Source organism: Neovison vison, chromosome 10 (assembly GCF_020171115.1).
Source record: "Neovison vison isolate M4711 chromosome 10, ASM_NN_V1, whole genome shotgun sequence".
NCBI classification, from domain to species: Eukaryota; Metazoa; Chordata; class Mammalia; order Carnivora; family Mustelidae; genus Neogale; species Neogale vison.
In genome coordinates this window covers 1007066-1023051 of record NC_058100.1, presented here as the reverse complement: position 1 = coordinate 1023051, position 15986 = coordinate 1007066, and the positions used below count along the sequence as shown (strand labels likewise).

Genomic DNA, 15986 nt, shown 5'->3' with positions numbered 1-15986 from the left:
GAAGGGACCCGGACCTGCCTCCCTCGCTCACCCATTTGTCCGAGGACCTCCTTCAGGGACAGCCCCCACCCCCAGGCGTGCGTCTGTATGTTTGTGCGTCTCTTAGTTGAGCATCTCCCACGAGCCAGGTGCTGTTTTAGGCCCTTGAGACACAGCAGTGACATGGCCAGCAAAGGCCTGTCCCCTGAAGGAGGGTCCCTCTCAGAGGGTGACGGCAGCCTAGCCCAGGTGCTGCAGAACCTGGAGGTTCTGTCGCTCGTGCAACAGAAGGTGGGAGAAAAGGGGGGCAAGCTGAGCGGGTTAGCAGGATCGGGATGGGGTGCCGTGTGGAGCAGGGCCAGGACTCGGGGAGACAGCAGTGAGGGGGACGGTTACTGCTGGGCCCATTTGAGAATGAAGGAGACAGGACAGGGCTGGGGGGTGGTGTGACCCGCAACAGACGGACAAAGGCCTCCGCCGGCCCACGGGAGCTCTGGGGGTGGACTGGCCCTTCAGGATGTCCCAGATGGGAAGCAGACCTCTCGTGGCCCAGGCATTCGGGGGGCTGCGATCCCGCACAGCAGGTCCATGTGTCTGCGGACCAGGCCGGCGGTGAGTCTCCGCATCCGGCGTCTTCCGGCGGCCGTGCTGCCGACAGCCGACAGCCGACGGGCAATAGCGTCATGACCTGTGACGTTATTACTCCTGTTTTATAAGGAAGCCAAGGCTCAGTCTTGTCCTGGCCCACGGCAAGTTCCCGCGCTGTCCACCGCCCAGTATGGCACCCCCTGACCGCGAGGCTCCCGCAGCCTCTGAGCCGAGAGGTCGGTCCGCAAGGACGCGGGGACTGGCGAGACTTGCCCGTCTTCTTCCCCGGGACGGGCCCCCCACCCCCTGCACCCCTGCGCCGGGCCGCGTTCCCACCTGCACTGCGGGTCTCCTTGTGGACGGCCCAGGCCGCACGTGCCAGTGTGGACGCGGCTCCTGCTGTGACCTAGGCACGTCCTTTCTCCAGCCGGGGGCCGCCTGCGATGACCGCGGTGTCCCGTCCCCCGTCTCCCCGTCCAGATGCAGAGCGTCATGTACGACCTGATCACGGAGCTCAACGACCGGAGCGAGGACCTGGAGAAGCAGATCGGCAGCCTGGAGTCCAAGCTGGAGCACCTGGCCGCTGGCTTCGGCTCCCTGCCCCTGGTCATCGCCGACGCCCTGCGCCAGCAGCAGCAGCTCCTGTCCGCCCTCGCCGAGGCCCGGGCCGGCCCCGCGGGCGCCACCCGCACGCCCCCGCCCTCCGACAGCCCCCTCGGGGTCAGCTCCACCTCCTTCCCGACCCCGTACACGAGCTCAAGCAGTTGCTAGATAACCCCCCTCCAGAAGCATTACCCATAGGTCTTAAGATGCAAATCAACTCTCTCCTGGTCACTTTGCCATCCAGGACCCACCGGACCAGGGACCGTCAAGAGGAGAGACCGAGCTCATGACCCGACTCGTGTCCATTCAGCGTGCTTGGTTCGATATGCCTTGAAACCAGAAATCTAATCTCTGTTTAGGTGCCTCCGCTTGGGAGCAGGAAGAGGAAGTGGCAGAACCCGGCCCCAGGCGGCGCCCTGGCTGCAGGGCTGGGGCGGAACAGAAATCCACGCTCCATCTCAGGTCTCGGGGGAGGGCCGGGGGCGGGGCGGGTGCAGCAGGGCGGCCCGCGGAGGAGCCCAGGACAGGGTCCCTCGGGGGTGGTGTCAGGCTTGGGCGGGGGTCCCTCACCACTGGGGTCCTGAGCACACCCCTCTCCACGCCATTTGTCTCAGAAAGCTTCTGGGCGACAAAAGGCAGGGAGAGCCCCACAACCTGCCAAAACAGACGTGCTTTCCTCCCGTACTTTAACCAGTCATAAAACCCAATTTAGACTAAAAGAGAGAGAGAGAAAGAAATAAAAAGCCAGATTTTGCTGTGTGTCTACAAGTGTGTGCACGCACACCCCCTACACTCAACGCAGGCCTGGCCTGGCTTGAGCCCGACCCGAAGAGTCGGGGACCTGACACCTTGTCCCGCACACAGCTGGCACCAGACGCATGTGGAGTTGGCTTGAACCCGAGTGCGGGTGCCTTCAGCTCAGGTAGTCTGCTGGCATCGGGCACATTCTGGGCTTCCCTGAAGATGGGGACCCCTTCAGACACGGCCCAGGCGCCCGGCCTGGACGCACACCAGCCTTGAGGGGTTTGAGACGAATGCCGGCCGCCCTTGCCAGCTTCTGAGAGAGAAGCAGCCTTTTGAAAATAACAGCCTGTGCCAAATTTTCTCCTTATATCCGAACAGCTGTGTTCCAGGGGAGCAGGTGACCGTGTGTCCATGTGGGGAGGGGGGCGTGTAAACACAGGTGCAGCCCTGGGAGACCCCCTGGAGGTGGTGCGGGGCCTCCGCTCAGCCTCACGCACCCGGCAGCGCTGCTCCTGCCCCAGGGGGTAGGAGCGCAGAGGGGTCCAGTGCCTCCCTGAGAGCAGAGCCGGGACACGTGGTGAGAGGCCCACATGGCCCCTCCTCCTGACCCGAGACCCCCTCCAAATGAGAGATTCTGGGAAGCAGGGAGCTTGTAGGGAGGCTTGTGGGTTAGGGGAGGAGCCACAGATCTGTCAGCAGCCCGTTCCTACTGTATTTTGTTCATCTTGGTGCAAAATGCATTCAAATTTGTCTCAAACTCCAAGAAACTTGAGAAACCCCCTGGTCCGGCACTGTGACGGGTGTCGGGGGAGGCGTGTGGATGCCGTGTGTCACGTCCACACGTGACCGCTCGCCGCGTTCATGGGTCTCCCCACTCTTCTCGTTGTGAGGGCTTCGCTGCAGCGGGTGGGGCCGGATGAGCCGTTTCGGGGAAAGTACCAGCGTGTACCAGCGTGTCCGCTGTGTGTGGTGCTTCTGGGGGCTTCTCTGGGCATGGGACACTGTCACATCCCTGACATCAGAGCTGGGCCAGGTCCTCTAGGGACAGCGGGTGGGGATCGCTAGGCTGCTAAAGGTAGATGAGTCCGGAGCCCAGCTTCTACTCCCAGAAGATCTGGTCTCTTGCCAAACTTCCTCTTTTCTCTCTTTCCTGCTGTTGTCCCCGCATGGTCTTGCCCTCATCTTGGTGACGCCCGGGAGTGTTTCCATCGGCTGCTTTGCAGAGCCACACTCGCTGCTGGCTCTTTATTTTGTTACTTGTCCTTCTAATGATTGATTATCGGAAAGATCCCCTCCTCTTTTATGTCGCAAGAATGGTGCTTCATTCCAGTAACAGCACAGCCAAAACCGCAAACCGATGATGTCCACGCAGATAGATCAGCACACGGTGTCCTTGTGGCCAGAGTTCTGTCTCACAAGGTGGAGACCGTGGCAGGCGGTACTGATCCACGGCCCTCCCCCACGCCCCTCTGCTCGCCCTCTCCGTCCCACTGGAATCCCGTGTGTGACAGCACACACGTGTGTACACATTCACATGTCTAGGGATTTAGTCTTGACCTCGAATGAATGATACGCAAAGGTCACCTCCAGCCCCACCCAGATTGCCGTTGACCCGCCCGGGTCTGTGGAGGATTCTGTAAGCCCTCCTCCCCGCTGTCCCCCTCCGTGAAGCCTGAAGACGAGGCCCGCAGCCGTGGTGAAGGGGGGGCTGGACTCGTCGCCAGCAGCAGCGGCCCCGGCATCCCAGGAACACGTGGGCATCTGTAGCATGAGTTGGCCTGTTGGTAGCGCCACAGCTGGGTGTGGCCCATTTCCTTGGCGAAAGAACGATGATGGTATCTGCTTCTTGACCTCGAGACGGTAACTGGGGGCTGCTCTCTGAACCCGTGTTTCAGCTGCGTATGGGGGAGTTCTCCATCCTCCGGGAGCAAGGTCAATCCCGGGGACCTCAGCACTGATTGCCTGAAGTGTAGTCCCTCCAGGTGTCCGTCCCTTGGCCCACCTTTTGGCAAATCCCACGTGCCTCAGCGTCACAGTCAGACGGGGAAAGGCGTCAGGTGCCTTCTGGTTCCTTATTCTCAAGTTCAGGGACAGAGGACTACTCGATGATGAGGGTTTCATTAGCTACTCGAGAATCGGCTGTGTGTAAGAACTATTCATTACAATGACCTCGCGCTCACACTCAACCGAGGGCGTTCCCACTCCTGTAAGGCTGCCCTGCCCGCAGAGCCCCACGGGGACCTTTCTGATACCTTAATGACAGGGAGAGAACCCTAATAGTCCCCAAAATGTCTGGACACTTGAATGAAAACCATAGAGCCACCCCCATCGCGTAAGCCATACTCTAGCCTCATGTACTGCCAAGTCAGGGACGCACTGTGATCCTTTAAGACCACGGGTCTCCATGGCATTTTAGGACATGGCATCAGTTGGTAAATTATGCCAGACGAGGGACTCCCTCCTCCTTACACTGAAGTCCAAATACAAATCTGCACCTTTGGGTCAAAGGCCACCGCTGTCCCATCCTCATCAATAAATTGTCATAAAGTGTCTGAGCTGCCCTTGCCCTGTCCCTAATGTGCAGCTTCATGACGTCACCTCTCTCCAAATGCTTCATGAGATGCAGGGGCATGGGGGGTGGGGAGGCCCCAGGTCGCCACCGACTTCCGGCCTCAGCAGGTGCCCGTGGCGCGGCAGCAGAGCTCGTACCCCGGGGGCCCGGGGAACGCAGGCGCCGGCAAACTCCCAGCGAGCACCTGCGGCTCTCGGCCTCTGTGAAAGGCCGAGAAGGAACAGCAGTGAAGAAATCATGACTTTAATATATTTGAGGATTTCCCCCTTAGATTCCCTGTGATTTCTATGTGAGTGAAAGAAGGAAACAGGAAGAAAGAGAGAAAATCAGAGGAAGGAAGCTCTAAGGCCAGACCCACATCTTGGGCCACTTAACGTGACCACCTAGTGCCTCAGTTTCTCTGTGCGTAACAGGAAGACAAGAGTCACGGGCTTGGGTACGACGTACTCGGTAGACTTTAGGGGAGTTGACAGCAGCCGGGCTGTTCCCATCCCGCCGCCTCTCAGGTGTAGCCTCTGAGGTGACAGCAAGTAATCAGTCGTGTCGGCTGCGCAGTGACTGGCGCATGGGACCTCTGTCCCCGTTCGGGGCTCCCTCGAGCCACAGCGCACCCCAGATTAGGAACAGGAGGTGTTCCTTGCACCACTGAGATGCTGGGGAGTCATTGCTCCGCCGCAGGCTCCCGCTGTTGAGTCCCTGCTTTCAAACCCTCAGCTCCGTCCCCCATCCACGCCGTCATTCTGCTTCCCTGAAAGTGGCGTCAGAGCAGAGCAAGGATCCGCTGGTGGCCGCCCCCGTGGGCTCGGGGCGGCACTGGGTTTCAGTACCGTAGACAGCCGTCTGGGGGCCTCCCGGTCGGCGTGGGGCAGCTCCCCCGCACTCGGCTGCCCTGGCCACGCCCTGCACCCGATCCCTTCTTCCTCGGCCGCCACCAAAGGAAGCACAACGTGGGAAAGGGGCCACTGACGCCACCACGAGAGGGCTGTCCCCGGGACTGCGGCGTGGACTGCGGGCCCTTGGCGAGCGCCCGTCATCCCGAAAGCTTCTGTCAGGGCCCGTGGGTAGACGGCCGGAGGAACCGCCGGACAGACAAGTCACACGCAGGTTCTGTCCCGAGAGATGGAGTCATTTTACGGGCGCTCGGCGCGGCATCTCGTAAACACCCGCAGAGAAAACCAGTCGCTCTGGGCTGTTTTTCCTACACCAGTGCTGGAAACGCCCAGACTCGAACTGGATCCTTCTGAACAAAACCATTCACAACGCGTCCGCGGACAACGTCCAAATCCAGGTGCCAAGTGCCGGGCGAAGAGTCGTTTACGCGCCAAGATGCACATTCTGGAAGCTGCGTCTTGGGCCTGGACCATGCGCTCGAACAGAAGTGCTGTGACCAGCCAAGCTGATGGAGGAAAAGCACAAAACTCAGCACCCACCTGTAGTCAGGATCCCCAAAGAAATGCTGAATTTATAGCCAAAAAAAAAAAAAAAGAAAGAAATCAGTGACAAATCAAATACGGATCTGCCTGGAGCGGCCAGCTTGAGGGTCCGAGGAGGGACCGGGAATAAATGACGCTCCCCAGCTGGGTCCCGCGGTCCCGCCCAGGACCAGTCCACCTGCATCGGACATCTTCATGGCGCGACGACTCGCCGTTGTCCCAGCCGCGTCCCGCGTCCCGCGTCCCGCGTCCCGCGCCGGGTGGAGGAGAGCAAGAGCGAGAGCGCGTCTCCGTGGCGAACTCGGGAACGGAAGCCGTCGTGGTCAGCACCGTGTGAGCTCCGATATGAATTTGCATCTTGCCTCTGTACTGCTTGCTATTTTTTAACGATAGGAGAAAGCATAACAGTTTATTTTAAATATGAAGTATATTGCTATATTATAAAATACATTGTAACTTTCAATGACCGTTCTGTACCCGCCTGGTCTGCACAGCCCAGGGTCGCTCGCTGCCCCCCGACTGTTTCTGAGTACATATCGCTGCGAGCGGCGGCCAGACGCCCAGACCCGGGGCTCAGCCTCCTGCGCGGCCGCGTCCTCGTGCCCTCAGACGGGCCCAGTAGAGACAAAGGAACGTTGTTCCAAACGTAGAGGAATCGCTGTCCCTGAAACTCCACCAAGCCATTTCAGAGGAGATTTTAAAAGCCATGACTCCCTTAGGGGCTGTGCCAAGCCAGCCCGATCCACGAACGGGGTTCCCCGTGGAAATGCCAGGGTCCCCTCGCGCAAGTGATAGGAGCCTCAGAATCAGCTGCCCAGGCTTTCCTTTGGGAATGTCAGGATCGGGCATTAGGAAGTCTTGTTCTTGGGTGACACAAAGGACTCAGACTTCTAGGTGGCCTGTGCTTCTCTCTGCCAGATTCAAGGAGCGTCCCTCAGGCAGGGAGACCCCAGTGAGCCGATGAGCTCCTCCCGGCTGGCCTGAGCCCGGAGGAAGCAGGCTTCCCCGTGCGCGGCCCCACACCCCTACTGGTGAGCACAGCTCCTGGGGATGTGACGGAGGAAGCAGGACACCCCAGCAAGACCCGGCACAGCGCTGGGCTTCCCTTCCTGCCGCCGGAGCGGTCAGGTAGCCAGAGGAAGGAAGCTGCGCCGAGGCGCTGGCAGATCTGGGGGACATTCCCCACCGAGCGGCCCAGGAGCTCGGCGCACTCCGCGTCTCAGTGGCAGGTAAGACACGTGGAGAATTGCTCACGTCCCTCCTCTGAGGGACAGAGGGCCTATTTCCAGACGAAAGCAGGGTGTGTTTAGTTACAGAACAAGGGTTTTCTGGAATCAGTGTTGTTATCACTTTAGGCTGATAGCGCCCCGGGTGGGGAAAGGGCGCCGAGAAGCATCAGGGCCCCTGAGGCTGCGTCTCTTCCCTTCTCACACCGAACACGCACCCGGCGAACGCGGCAGCACAGACAGCAGGTCTCTCCGGGGGAAGCCTGGGGTCCGGTCAAACTCTGCTGCCGGTTCCTCTGAGGGAAAAGCATGAGAGCACCCAGCTTCAGGCCGCGTGCACGGCCGAGCTCACTTCCACACACGGTTTCTTCTTCGTGAGCAGAGTGCTCTGGGCGTCTGCTACTCCCCGATTCCGGGGGGGCTGGGCTCCATTGAAGCCATCAGAACTCCAGGGCACCTGTTTTGAGCAGGTCACTCGCTCACTGGGTAATGGAAATTAGTTTATTCTCAATTTGATAATCAGCCGATGAATGTCCTGGTGGTAACTGATTTGTCTCCTAATACTTTTCTGCTACTAAATAGAACTGTCCCTTCTGGCTTTTTCTTCCAGCGCTTCTCAGACTAAGACTTTCATTTAGAGACAGCAAATATGTTCTGACCTGCCCCCCCCCCCCGGAGTTATTATTCAGTCTAGATCACGAAAGCCAATGCAAATTCCTGCTCTGGGGAAAGCAGACCCCTGGACAGTAATTTGGCTATGTGGCCACGCGCAGACCCTGGCTTTTCAAAGTGGGGTCTGCAGACCAGCAGCTGGGAACTCAGAAGGGCAAACTCTTGAGGCCCATGCCAGACCTGCTTAATCCAATCTGGCATTTTAACAAGATCCCCAAGTCATCTGTACAGACATTAAATATTGAAGCGCTCTGGCCTCACCACACAGCAACGGTAACTGGCATCATTAATAGCTGGGAAAGGAAACCATTTGCTCTTTGACCCTCATTTACAGAATTACTTGACAGAGGAAAGTCCTGTATAATCATAAGGATAAAAACAAATGCATCGTACAGTTCCATTCCAGGTCATATAACGTGCCTGGCGCGCCAAACGGGCAGCCTCTTCCCGGTCTGATTTTTAAAGGGCTTGCTTTGTAGCTTGATGCACTTCGAAGTCCCTTTCCGGGTTTCTGCTTTTAGCCTACACGGGGAGGGCCGTCGGAGTATCAGGCAGCCCCAGGGCAGGTCCCTCTGGAAGGGTCCCCGGGCCGGGCTCCGCACAGTACTGAAAAGCTGTATCTGGGCTCCTTCCTTGAGCAAGTCAGCACCCCCCGCCTCCGGGCCCTGCCCCGCGAGGCCTGTCCTCCCCAGAGGAAACCCAGCAAGAGAAGTTAGTTCCACCATCTAGACACATTCCGAAGCTCTTTTCCAACCAGTTCTCCTAACCGTTACCCCAACCAGAGACACTCCAGGGTGAGCAAGGGAAAGGTGGCTTGTGATACTAGCGTCGTCATCGATATGTACCCAGAAACGGTTCTGTTCGAACTAATGGCTTTAACCTGTTCATTGTAAAAAGTGCCTTGGACTTCGATCTAAAGAGGTCAGTATAAATGTGTGTGTGTGACATATGTAGGCAAGTCCTTACACGTTTGCCCGCACGTAGGTTCACACACGCACCCGCACACCCGTTCGCGATGCCCACGCCCACAGACGCTTCGCGACATGTCGTATCGCTACTCGCAGCCCCGTTTCCTTTGTCTGGTCCCGTGTCATTAAGTGCCACCTTTACACAGAGAAGTTCTGTTCAGGACACTGATGTATTTTTTTGTTTTTTACTTTTTATTAAAAAGGTAAAAGATATTAAAAAAAAAAAAGTCAAGTGCCTGAAGGTTTTGAATGGGATTGTGGTCCATTTTCTCGGGTCACCAAAGAGGAAGCTGGTCTGTCCTTTGGAAAACCCTTTCCTGTTGCAGTGACTTTTGCTTTCCCCTCAGTGGGACTCGATCAACACCAATGGTTTCGGTGCTTCGGCTTCCCGGTGTGGTTCACTCTGCGGTCTCCGTGGGCAGCAGCAACAGCGGCCAGACCGGTGTCCACTCTACACGCACCCGCGTCCGAAGGGCGCGCTCTTCCCGCGCTGCGCACGGCGTGGCCATTAGTGGACCGAACTGCCGGGCCGGGGTTCGGTTCCAGATACTGTGCGCGCTCGGGCCGACTCCGGACACCTGGGCAGCTCCTTCCTCCGTCGGGTGGGAACCTGCCCTGGAGGCGGGCAGAGGGACCCCAGGGAAATCTCGAGGCTCCCGCACCGCTTCCTACAATGAACCAACCGTCTGGACCAATCAGCTTCTCCACCTTCGCCAGAGGTCCTGTCTTCCCGCAGCGTGACAGCTTCTAAGGGACCCGCCTCCCTGGTTAGAAGCCCCCAGGGATGAGGGAGAGTCTCCAGGTTGCCACTGTCCCCACAGATGCCCCCACAGCTGTCCCCACAGATACCCTCACAGATGCCCCCACAGATGCCCCACAGCTGTCCCCACAGACACCCCACAGCTGTCCCCACAGATGCCCCCACAGCTGTCCCCACAGATGCCCCACAGCTGTCCCCACAGATGCCCCACAGATGCCCCACAGCTGTCCCCACAGATGGCCCCACAGATGCCCCCACAGCTGTCCCCACAGCTGTCCCCACAGTCACCCCACAGCTGTCTCCACAGATGTCCCCGCAGTCGTTAGTTGCCACCCTGAGGCGGCGCGGATGCCCCTCCGGGCTGTGCTGGGAGCCTGAGCCGGGGAAGACTCGTCAGGAGCCGCCAGGGCCGGCGGCAGCTTCAGAGGCGGGCGTCGCGGTGCGCTGTGGAGGCGGAGTCCGGGGCCCGCGCCACGTCCCCTCACGCTGAGGCCAAGGAGCGGGGCGCCGGGTCCCAGCAAACGCGGGCGCTAACTGGACCCGAGGGAGAGCCGCGCCCGACCTGCTTCCCGCCCCGGGACCCCGCGGTGCAACGAGTTTCCCGGGAGGCTCTCAAGGCCGGTGCCACGGGCGGACATCCCGGGAGAGCAGCGCCCCCGGCAGCGACACACCCGCCCGCGGGCTTCTCGCTCAGGGCCGCGCGCCTCCCCCTGCCGGAAGCGCCTGCGGACCCCGACGTGCGCGCCCCCGACGCCCCCCCACGTGCGCGCCCCCAGCGCCACGGCTGCGGAGGACGGAGGCGGCGCGGCCCGGGCGTCGCGGGGAGCTGAGCCCTGAGCCCCCGCCTCGGAGGCCGAGCCCCGCCCCCAGCCCGGCCGGGGTCCCCCGAGGTCCGCACGCCCGAGCCGGGGAGGAGCCCCGGGGCCAGGTCTGGCTGCCGCGCGGGCTTCGGCGCGGCCTGTTCCGCAGTTTCCCCCCGTGCCCTCCGTCCTGGCCCCGCGAGCCGCTGCCGGCCCGGGGTGCGGCGGGACGCGGCTGCCGGCGGTGCGGGTCCGGCTGCCCAGCGCCCGGCTTGTCCCCGCGCGGCCCGTCCGGGCCCAGGGTCCGCCCTGGATCGACGCGGGGGCGCCCCGACATTTTCATGGGGCCCGAAAGGGGAGGACTCCGAGCCGCAGGCGCCCCTCGAGCCGACGCAGGGGCCGGGCAGGGGCCGCCGCCTCTCCCCGCCGCGCGCAGCCCCGGGGCGGACCGTCGTCGGCTCCGTGCGCGGGAAGCTGGGCCGCGGCCGACCGGCTCGACGGCGGCCCCGGGCGGGACGGGGCAGGCCCGCCCCCTGCTGGTCAGGCGAGACACGGCCGCGGGGGCCGGAGACCCCGCGGAGCCCCCGCTGCTGGGGGGAGGGGAGGCCGAGGGCGCGGGTCCCACCCCTGACCTTGCCGAGAGGCCTGGAGAGAGCGATTTGCCCCAAACGCAGCGGAATCGGAATCCGGGCGGACGCTGCGCCGGCTCGTGGCCAGGCCACGGCGGGGACGCCCCGGGCGCTGCGGAGCCGGGGCCGCCCCAAGCCCTCGCGGCCGTTTTCCGATCCACGCGCCTGCGGCCCGGCGGCTCGGAGCGGGCACTGGCGACCCCACAGCAGCCGCCGCTGGGGAGGGACGGCCCACCCGGTTACGGGCGTGACGCGGGTCTACCCAGCGCCGCGGGGCCGAGCGGCCGGGCCGGGGCGTGAATCTTCACCCGGGCGGCGCCGGCAGGAGGACAGGGAGGTCAGCCAGAGTCAGCGTAACCTGCGTTGGGTTTGGTCGTCCGGTTCCGTTGCGTTTCGGTGCCGGAGTCCGAGGTTTAGCTCGGTTGTGCGCAGGCGCACGGCACACCCAGCGGCCCCCAAAGTGGGCTCGCGCCCAGCCTGAAGCCCGACGCGGGACCTGAACTCACGGCCCCGGCATGAGGCCCTGAGCTCCGAGCGAGTCAGACGCGAAACTAACTGAGCCGCCCGGGCGTCCCTTGAGGCGCCGTCCTGTCCCCTGGAAAGCCAAAGGCTGGAGACGGCCGCCCTACGTCGCCGCACCTGCGGGCAATGTCCTCTTGGGTCAGGCTCCTTTCCAGGCCTGTTTGCCTCCTGCTCGCCAGCACCGCGCGGCAGGCACACTCCGGCGTTTCCTGCACCGCGCGTTTACAGGCGGGGCACCCACACCCGGCGCTCCGGCGGGAAGTGCCAGGTCCGCGGCCCCGGGGCTGCGGCTCAAATGCTCTTCCTTCCAACACCCTCTCCACCTTCTGCCTCGTGGGAGCCGAAGAGACAGACGTCGTTGCGCCCGGGCCTCGGAGTTTAGAAATCCTCCGGTGTGTGCTGGGGGCTTCTTACAGACTCTCTTCTGAGAGCTGCGCTCCTACTGGACACACACATTTGGGAGCACAGGACCCTGTTTGGTTTTGGTTCAAATGAGAAAAGTCTTCTGGCCTTGAACACCCGCCGGAGGAGCTGACATCACAGTCCCCTCGTCCGAACGTGACGAGGGAAAGCCACAGAGACTTCATTCGTTGCCCCCAGGGCCCCCGCGACCCCAGGGCTCCAGGCAGTAGCTAGTCACTGTCTTTAACTTGGTGAATCTCCCTTCCCCCACCTCCGTGGTGCATTTGGGTGGGATCAATCCTGGTTTGGGACCCATGGTGGGCTTCTCCAGGCCCCAGCCGACCACTGTACCTCATCACCCTCACTGACGGATGCACACAGGCCCCAAATCAAGCCAGTGTGGGCGAATGGGTCCCCCGGGCCAGGGCTGGGGCAGGTGCTACTGGGAACGGAGCCGACCATGTGTGTCACGAGGGGTTGGCAGGGGTGACAGGGAGCCAGTGTCCAGAGCGTGAGGGTGAGCTAAAGCCACAGAAAGCAGAGCCAGGGAGCAGTGGGGACTTTGGGGACATCCCGGGGGCTGCTGACTGAATCTTCCAATCACCTGGGCCAGTCACTTTGCTTTAGAGCAAAGCCATGTGGAGGCGGATTTTTGGCCACAGTCCTGGGGCACAAGAAGCAGCCTCTGGGCACGGGTCCGTTTCGCAGAGCAGTGACGGAAGGAGAGCTTAGGAGAGATGCCTTCTGCAATTCCCACATTGAAAACACACGGGGCAGGGTGCCTGGGTGGCTCAGTGGGTTAAGCCGCTGCCTTCGGCTCAGGGTCGTGGGATCGAGCCCCGCGTCGGGCTCTCTGCTCAGCGGGGAGCCTGCTTCCTCCTCTCTCTCTGCCTCTCTGCCTACTTGAGATCTCTGTCTGTCAAATAAATAAATAAAATCTTTAAAAAAAAAATAAATAAAACACACGGGGCACTGGACCAGCTCAGCTGGAGGTGCCTGTGACTTTCGATCTCGGGGTTGTGGGTTCGAGCCCCACGCTGGGCATAGAGTTTACTTTAAACAAACAAACAAAAGTTTAAAATACGAAAATTAAATCAGATTACAAGAAAACTGGGGATGTCAACATGGACTCTGAGAGGCCCTTTAACCAGGAAGGTGGAATGCGGGTGACAGAGGAAGTGGTGACGTGAACCACCTGGTCTACGAGGAATGGCCGGCGCTGACGACAGGCCTCACGCCTAGTGTGTCACATCATCGCGCCGCACGTCATGTCGCGTTGTGTCAGAGCTGGGACGAGGAGGACGCGGAGAGTCTTCTCGGTGTGACGCGAAAGGAAGGTAAATATCGGGGACCTGAGGATTTGATAATAAAAATTATGGAGTAATAGAAAGAGTTTATATTGAAATAAAGTTACGGGATGGCTGGCCGGCTCCGTGGTGCGGCATGAGACTCTTGACTTCAGAGTCGTGAGTTTGAGCCCTTCGCCAGGTGTTAAGTACACGGACCACGAATGAAAATTAAGCACTCGCAGGACTGGTACCACGCAAACGGCACTCTGACTGCAAGGCGATACACACTAGAAACAGGAAAACAAAACTTCCTTCGGAAATTAAGAATCATAAGTAATTCCTAAATCAACGAATAAATCATTATGGAAAACTTAAAATATGTAAACTAGAAATTTAATGAAAATACATCTCAAAATGAGTTGAAAGCAATTTTAAGAAAAGCAGAATGGGGGGGCGCCTGGGTGGCTCCGTTGCTAAGTGTCCACCTTCGGCTCAGGTCTTGGTCTCAGGGTCCTGGGATCGAGCCCCGCGTCGGGCTCTCTGCTCAGCGGGGAGCCTGCTTCCTCCTCTCTCTCTCTGCCTGCCTCTCTGCCTGCTTGTGATCTCTCTGTCAAATAAGTAAATAAAATCTTAAATAAAAAAAAAAGACTGCCCTCACAAAGCGCTAGTTATTAAGGTGACATGGTCTTTGAACAATGGGACACAAGAGAGCCTACAAACAGCCTCATCCATTTATGGAAACTTGACTTATCAGAGGACGGCCTTGCAAACCAGCGGGGGAAACGGAGTTTTCAATCCGCAGCACTGAAGCAATGATTATCTACATTCATACACAAAAATGAATTCTGGTTGGGTTAACAACATAAATGTAAAGAAAAACTGTGACACTCAGAAGACAACGGAAATCATTTCTTAAACAAAACCCCCAAAACCCAGACCGTAGGGAGAATGACCGGCAAGTCTGAACAAGAGTTCATCGTATCCTGAATCCTTCTCTTCCGTTTTTTCTCAAGCGCGAGGACGAGGCGTGAGTTGGGAGAAGTCCGCGGCTCACCCACGCACCGAATCCAGGAAGCCAACCAGGGAAACAGGCCCAAGAAAGGGCACGGGAATTTCACAAAAGAGGACTCAGGACAGGCCCGAGACATGAAACGCGGGTCTGCGTAGCGAGTGATCAAGGACGCGCAAGTGGGAGTCACAGCTCGCTAGTCCGCGCCCGGCCGGCTGCGGGGGAAGGAGCGGGGCCCGGCTGGGGAAGGCTGACGGCCGAGCACTGCTTGGAAGACGCAGGGATGCCGCGGGAGCTGAGCCGAAGGACAGCAGAGGGGCGCACGGAGGACCGGCCAGCGGCCAAAGCGCCCCAGGACGCGAGGGCAGAGCCGCCTTGCGGCGCGGAGTCGAGCACAGCTAACACCGCGTGGCCACGGCCGCGGGGCGGTGCCCCAGCTCTCGGCCCTGAACCTCTCCCAGGCTTCCGTCTGGCTAGGTGAGCCCGGGCGAGCGTGTCCTCGTCCGTCTTCAAGCACGCGGTGCGGCGGGTGACCCGACGCGGGGACCGCCACGGGGCCGCGGCACACCACTGCGGCGGGGTCCGGGACGGCAGGGCACAGAGGAGGCGCCCGTAAGTGACCTCCAGAGTCCGCCGGGCGGAGCGGAGCCTCGGTCGGCAGAGGCCGTGGGGCCCGTGGCAGGGGGTCCTGCGCGCTGAGCCGAGAAGGAAGAAGCGCCCGCACGCCCTTCCCCGAGGAGCGAGAGCCCGGCTCGGCCCCACTGGTTGAGGTGACTTGGGGGCGTCCCGGCTCCTACTCTGCAGAAGGAGCTCCGTGCCGCCCCGTCCCCGTCTCTAAAAGGGGGGGGGTGGCAAGAGTGCTGTGGGGGGCGGCTGGCGGCGAAGACAGGAGCCTTGACAGCTGGGGCCACCACCGCCGCAGGCACGGCCTCGGCCTCGCTGTGCTTCCTCCACCCCGCGAGCCTCCCCCAACCTTCCCAGAAGGAGCGGACTCCTCCCCGTAGCTTCCCCTCTTCCGAGGGACGACGGTGCCCTTCCCTCTGTCCCGCGCCTCACTCCGTGGAGACACCAGCGCGACGTCCAGAGGGCGGGGAACCCCAGCAGGGCGTCTCCGTGGCCCCACACGGAACACGGGGCTCACACAGCTCACGGGACAGCCGGGAGTCCACAAACCACCCCCGTCCCGAGGTTAACACGGGGGTCCCGGCCTCGAAAGCACAGCCCGACAGTCGTGCCGTCCCCGGGAAGTGGGGGGAGCTGACAAATTGCCCCCAGCCTGCTCTCGCAGTGCTCTGCCTGCCGCCTTCCCACGGGCCAGCAGCCCCCGCAGCTCCGGGCTCGTCCCCAGCCGGTGAGTCAGGCTGTCCTCACCGCCCTCCATGGGGCCAAGGCCCAGCCCAGAGACTGGTCTCCCCCGGCCCTGTCACGCCTCCCTGCCCCGCTCTGCGAAAACACCTTCTTCCTCCTGTTCCTTGAAGATGAAGTCCGCGAAATAACCCTTCACAGTGCATGCGGTTGTCAACATTGTATTCCTGCTCTCACCAGACGCGCTAGGATGCTTGTGGCTAAATCCATTTATAAATCGCTATTTCCTTTCCCTGCTCGTTTCCTTCAACAGGCCAAAGTTCCTGGAATCAAAAAGACAAGCTTCTAAATAAAGACCATCTACAGATCAAATCATGCCACATCCCACAAGACAGTTCCCCAGGTGCTGTCCCCCGTCTGTGGGGACCCCGACCCACTCCCCAGCCTCCCCCCGTAGCTCCCTGGCTCACACTTACACACACACA

The 15986-nt window shown here is 60.7% G+C and overlaps 1 protein-coding gene across 1 annotated transcript in view; it reads left to right on the top strand.

Annotated features, from left to right (window-relative positions):
- The window catches only part of KCNN3 (potassium calcium-activated channel subfamily N member 3), a 117905-nt gene extending 115519 nt beyond the window's left edge, over positions 1-2386 (top strand). Inside the window, exon 8 of the mRNA XM_044266466.1 lies at positions 1048-2386. Coding sequence (XP_044122401.1) covers positions 1048-1338 — 291 coding nt within the window. The 3' untranslated portion in view covers positions 1339-2386. The remainder of the gene's footprint in view (positions 1-1047) is intronic.
- The last annotated feature ends 13600 nt before the right edge of the window (positions 2387-15986 follow it).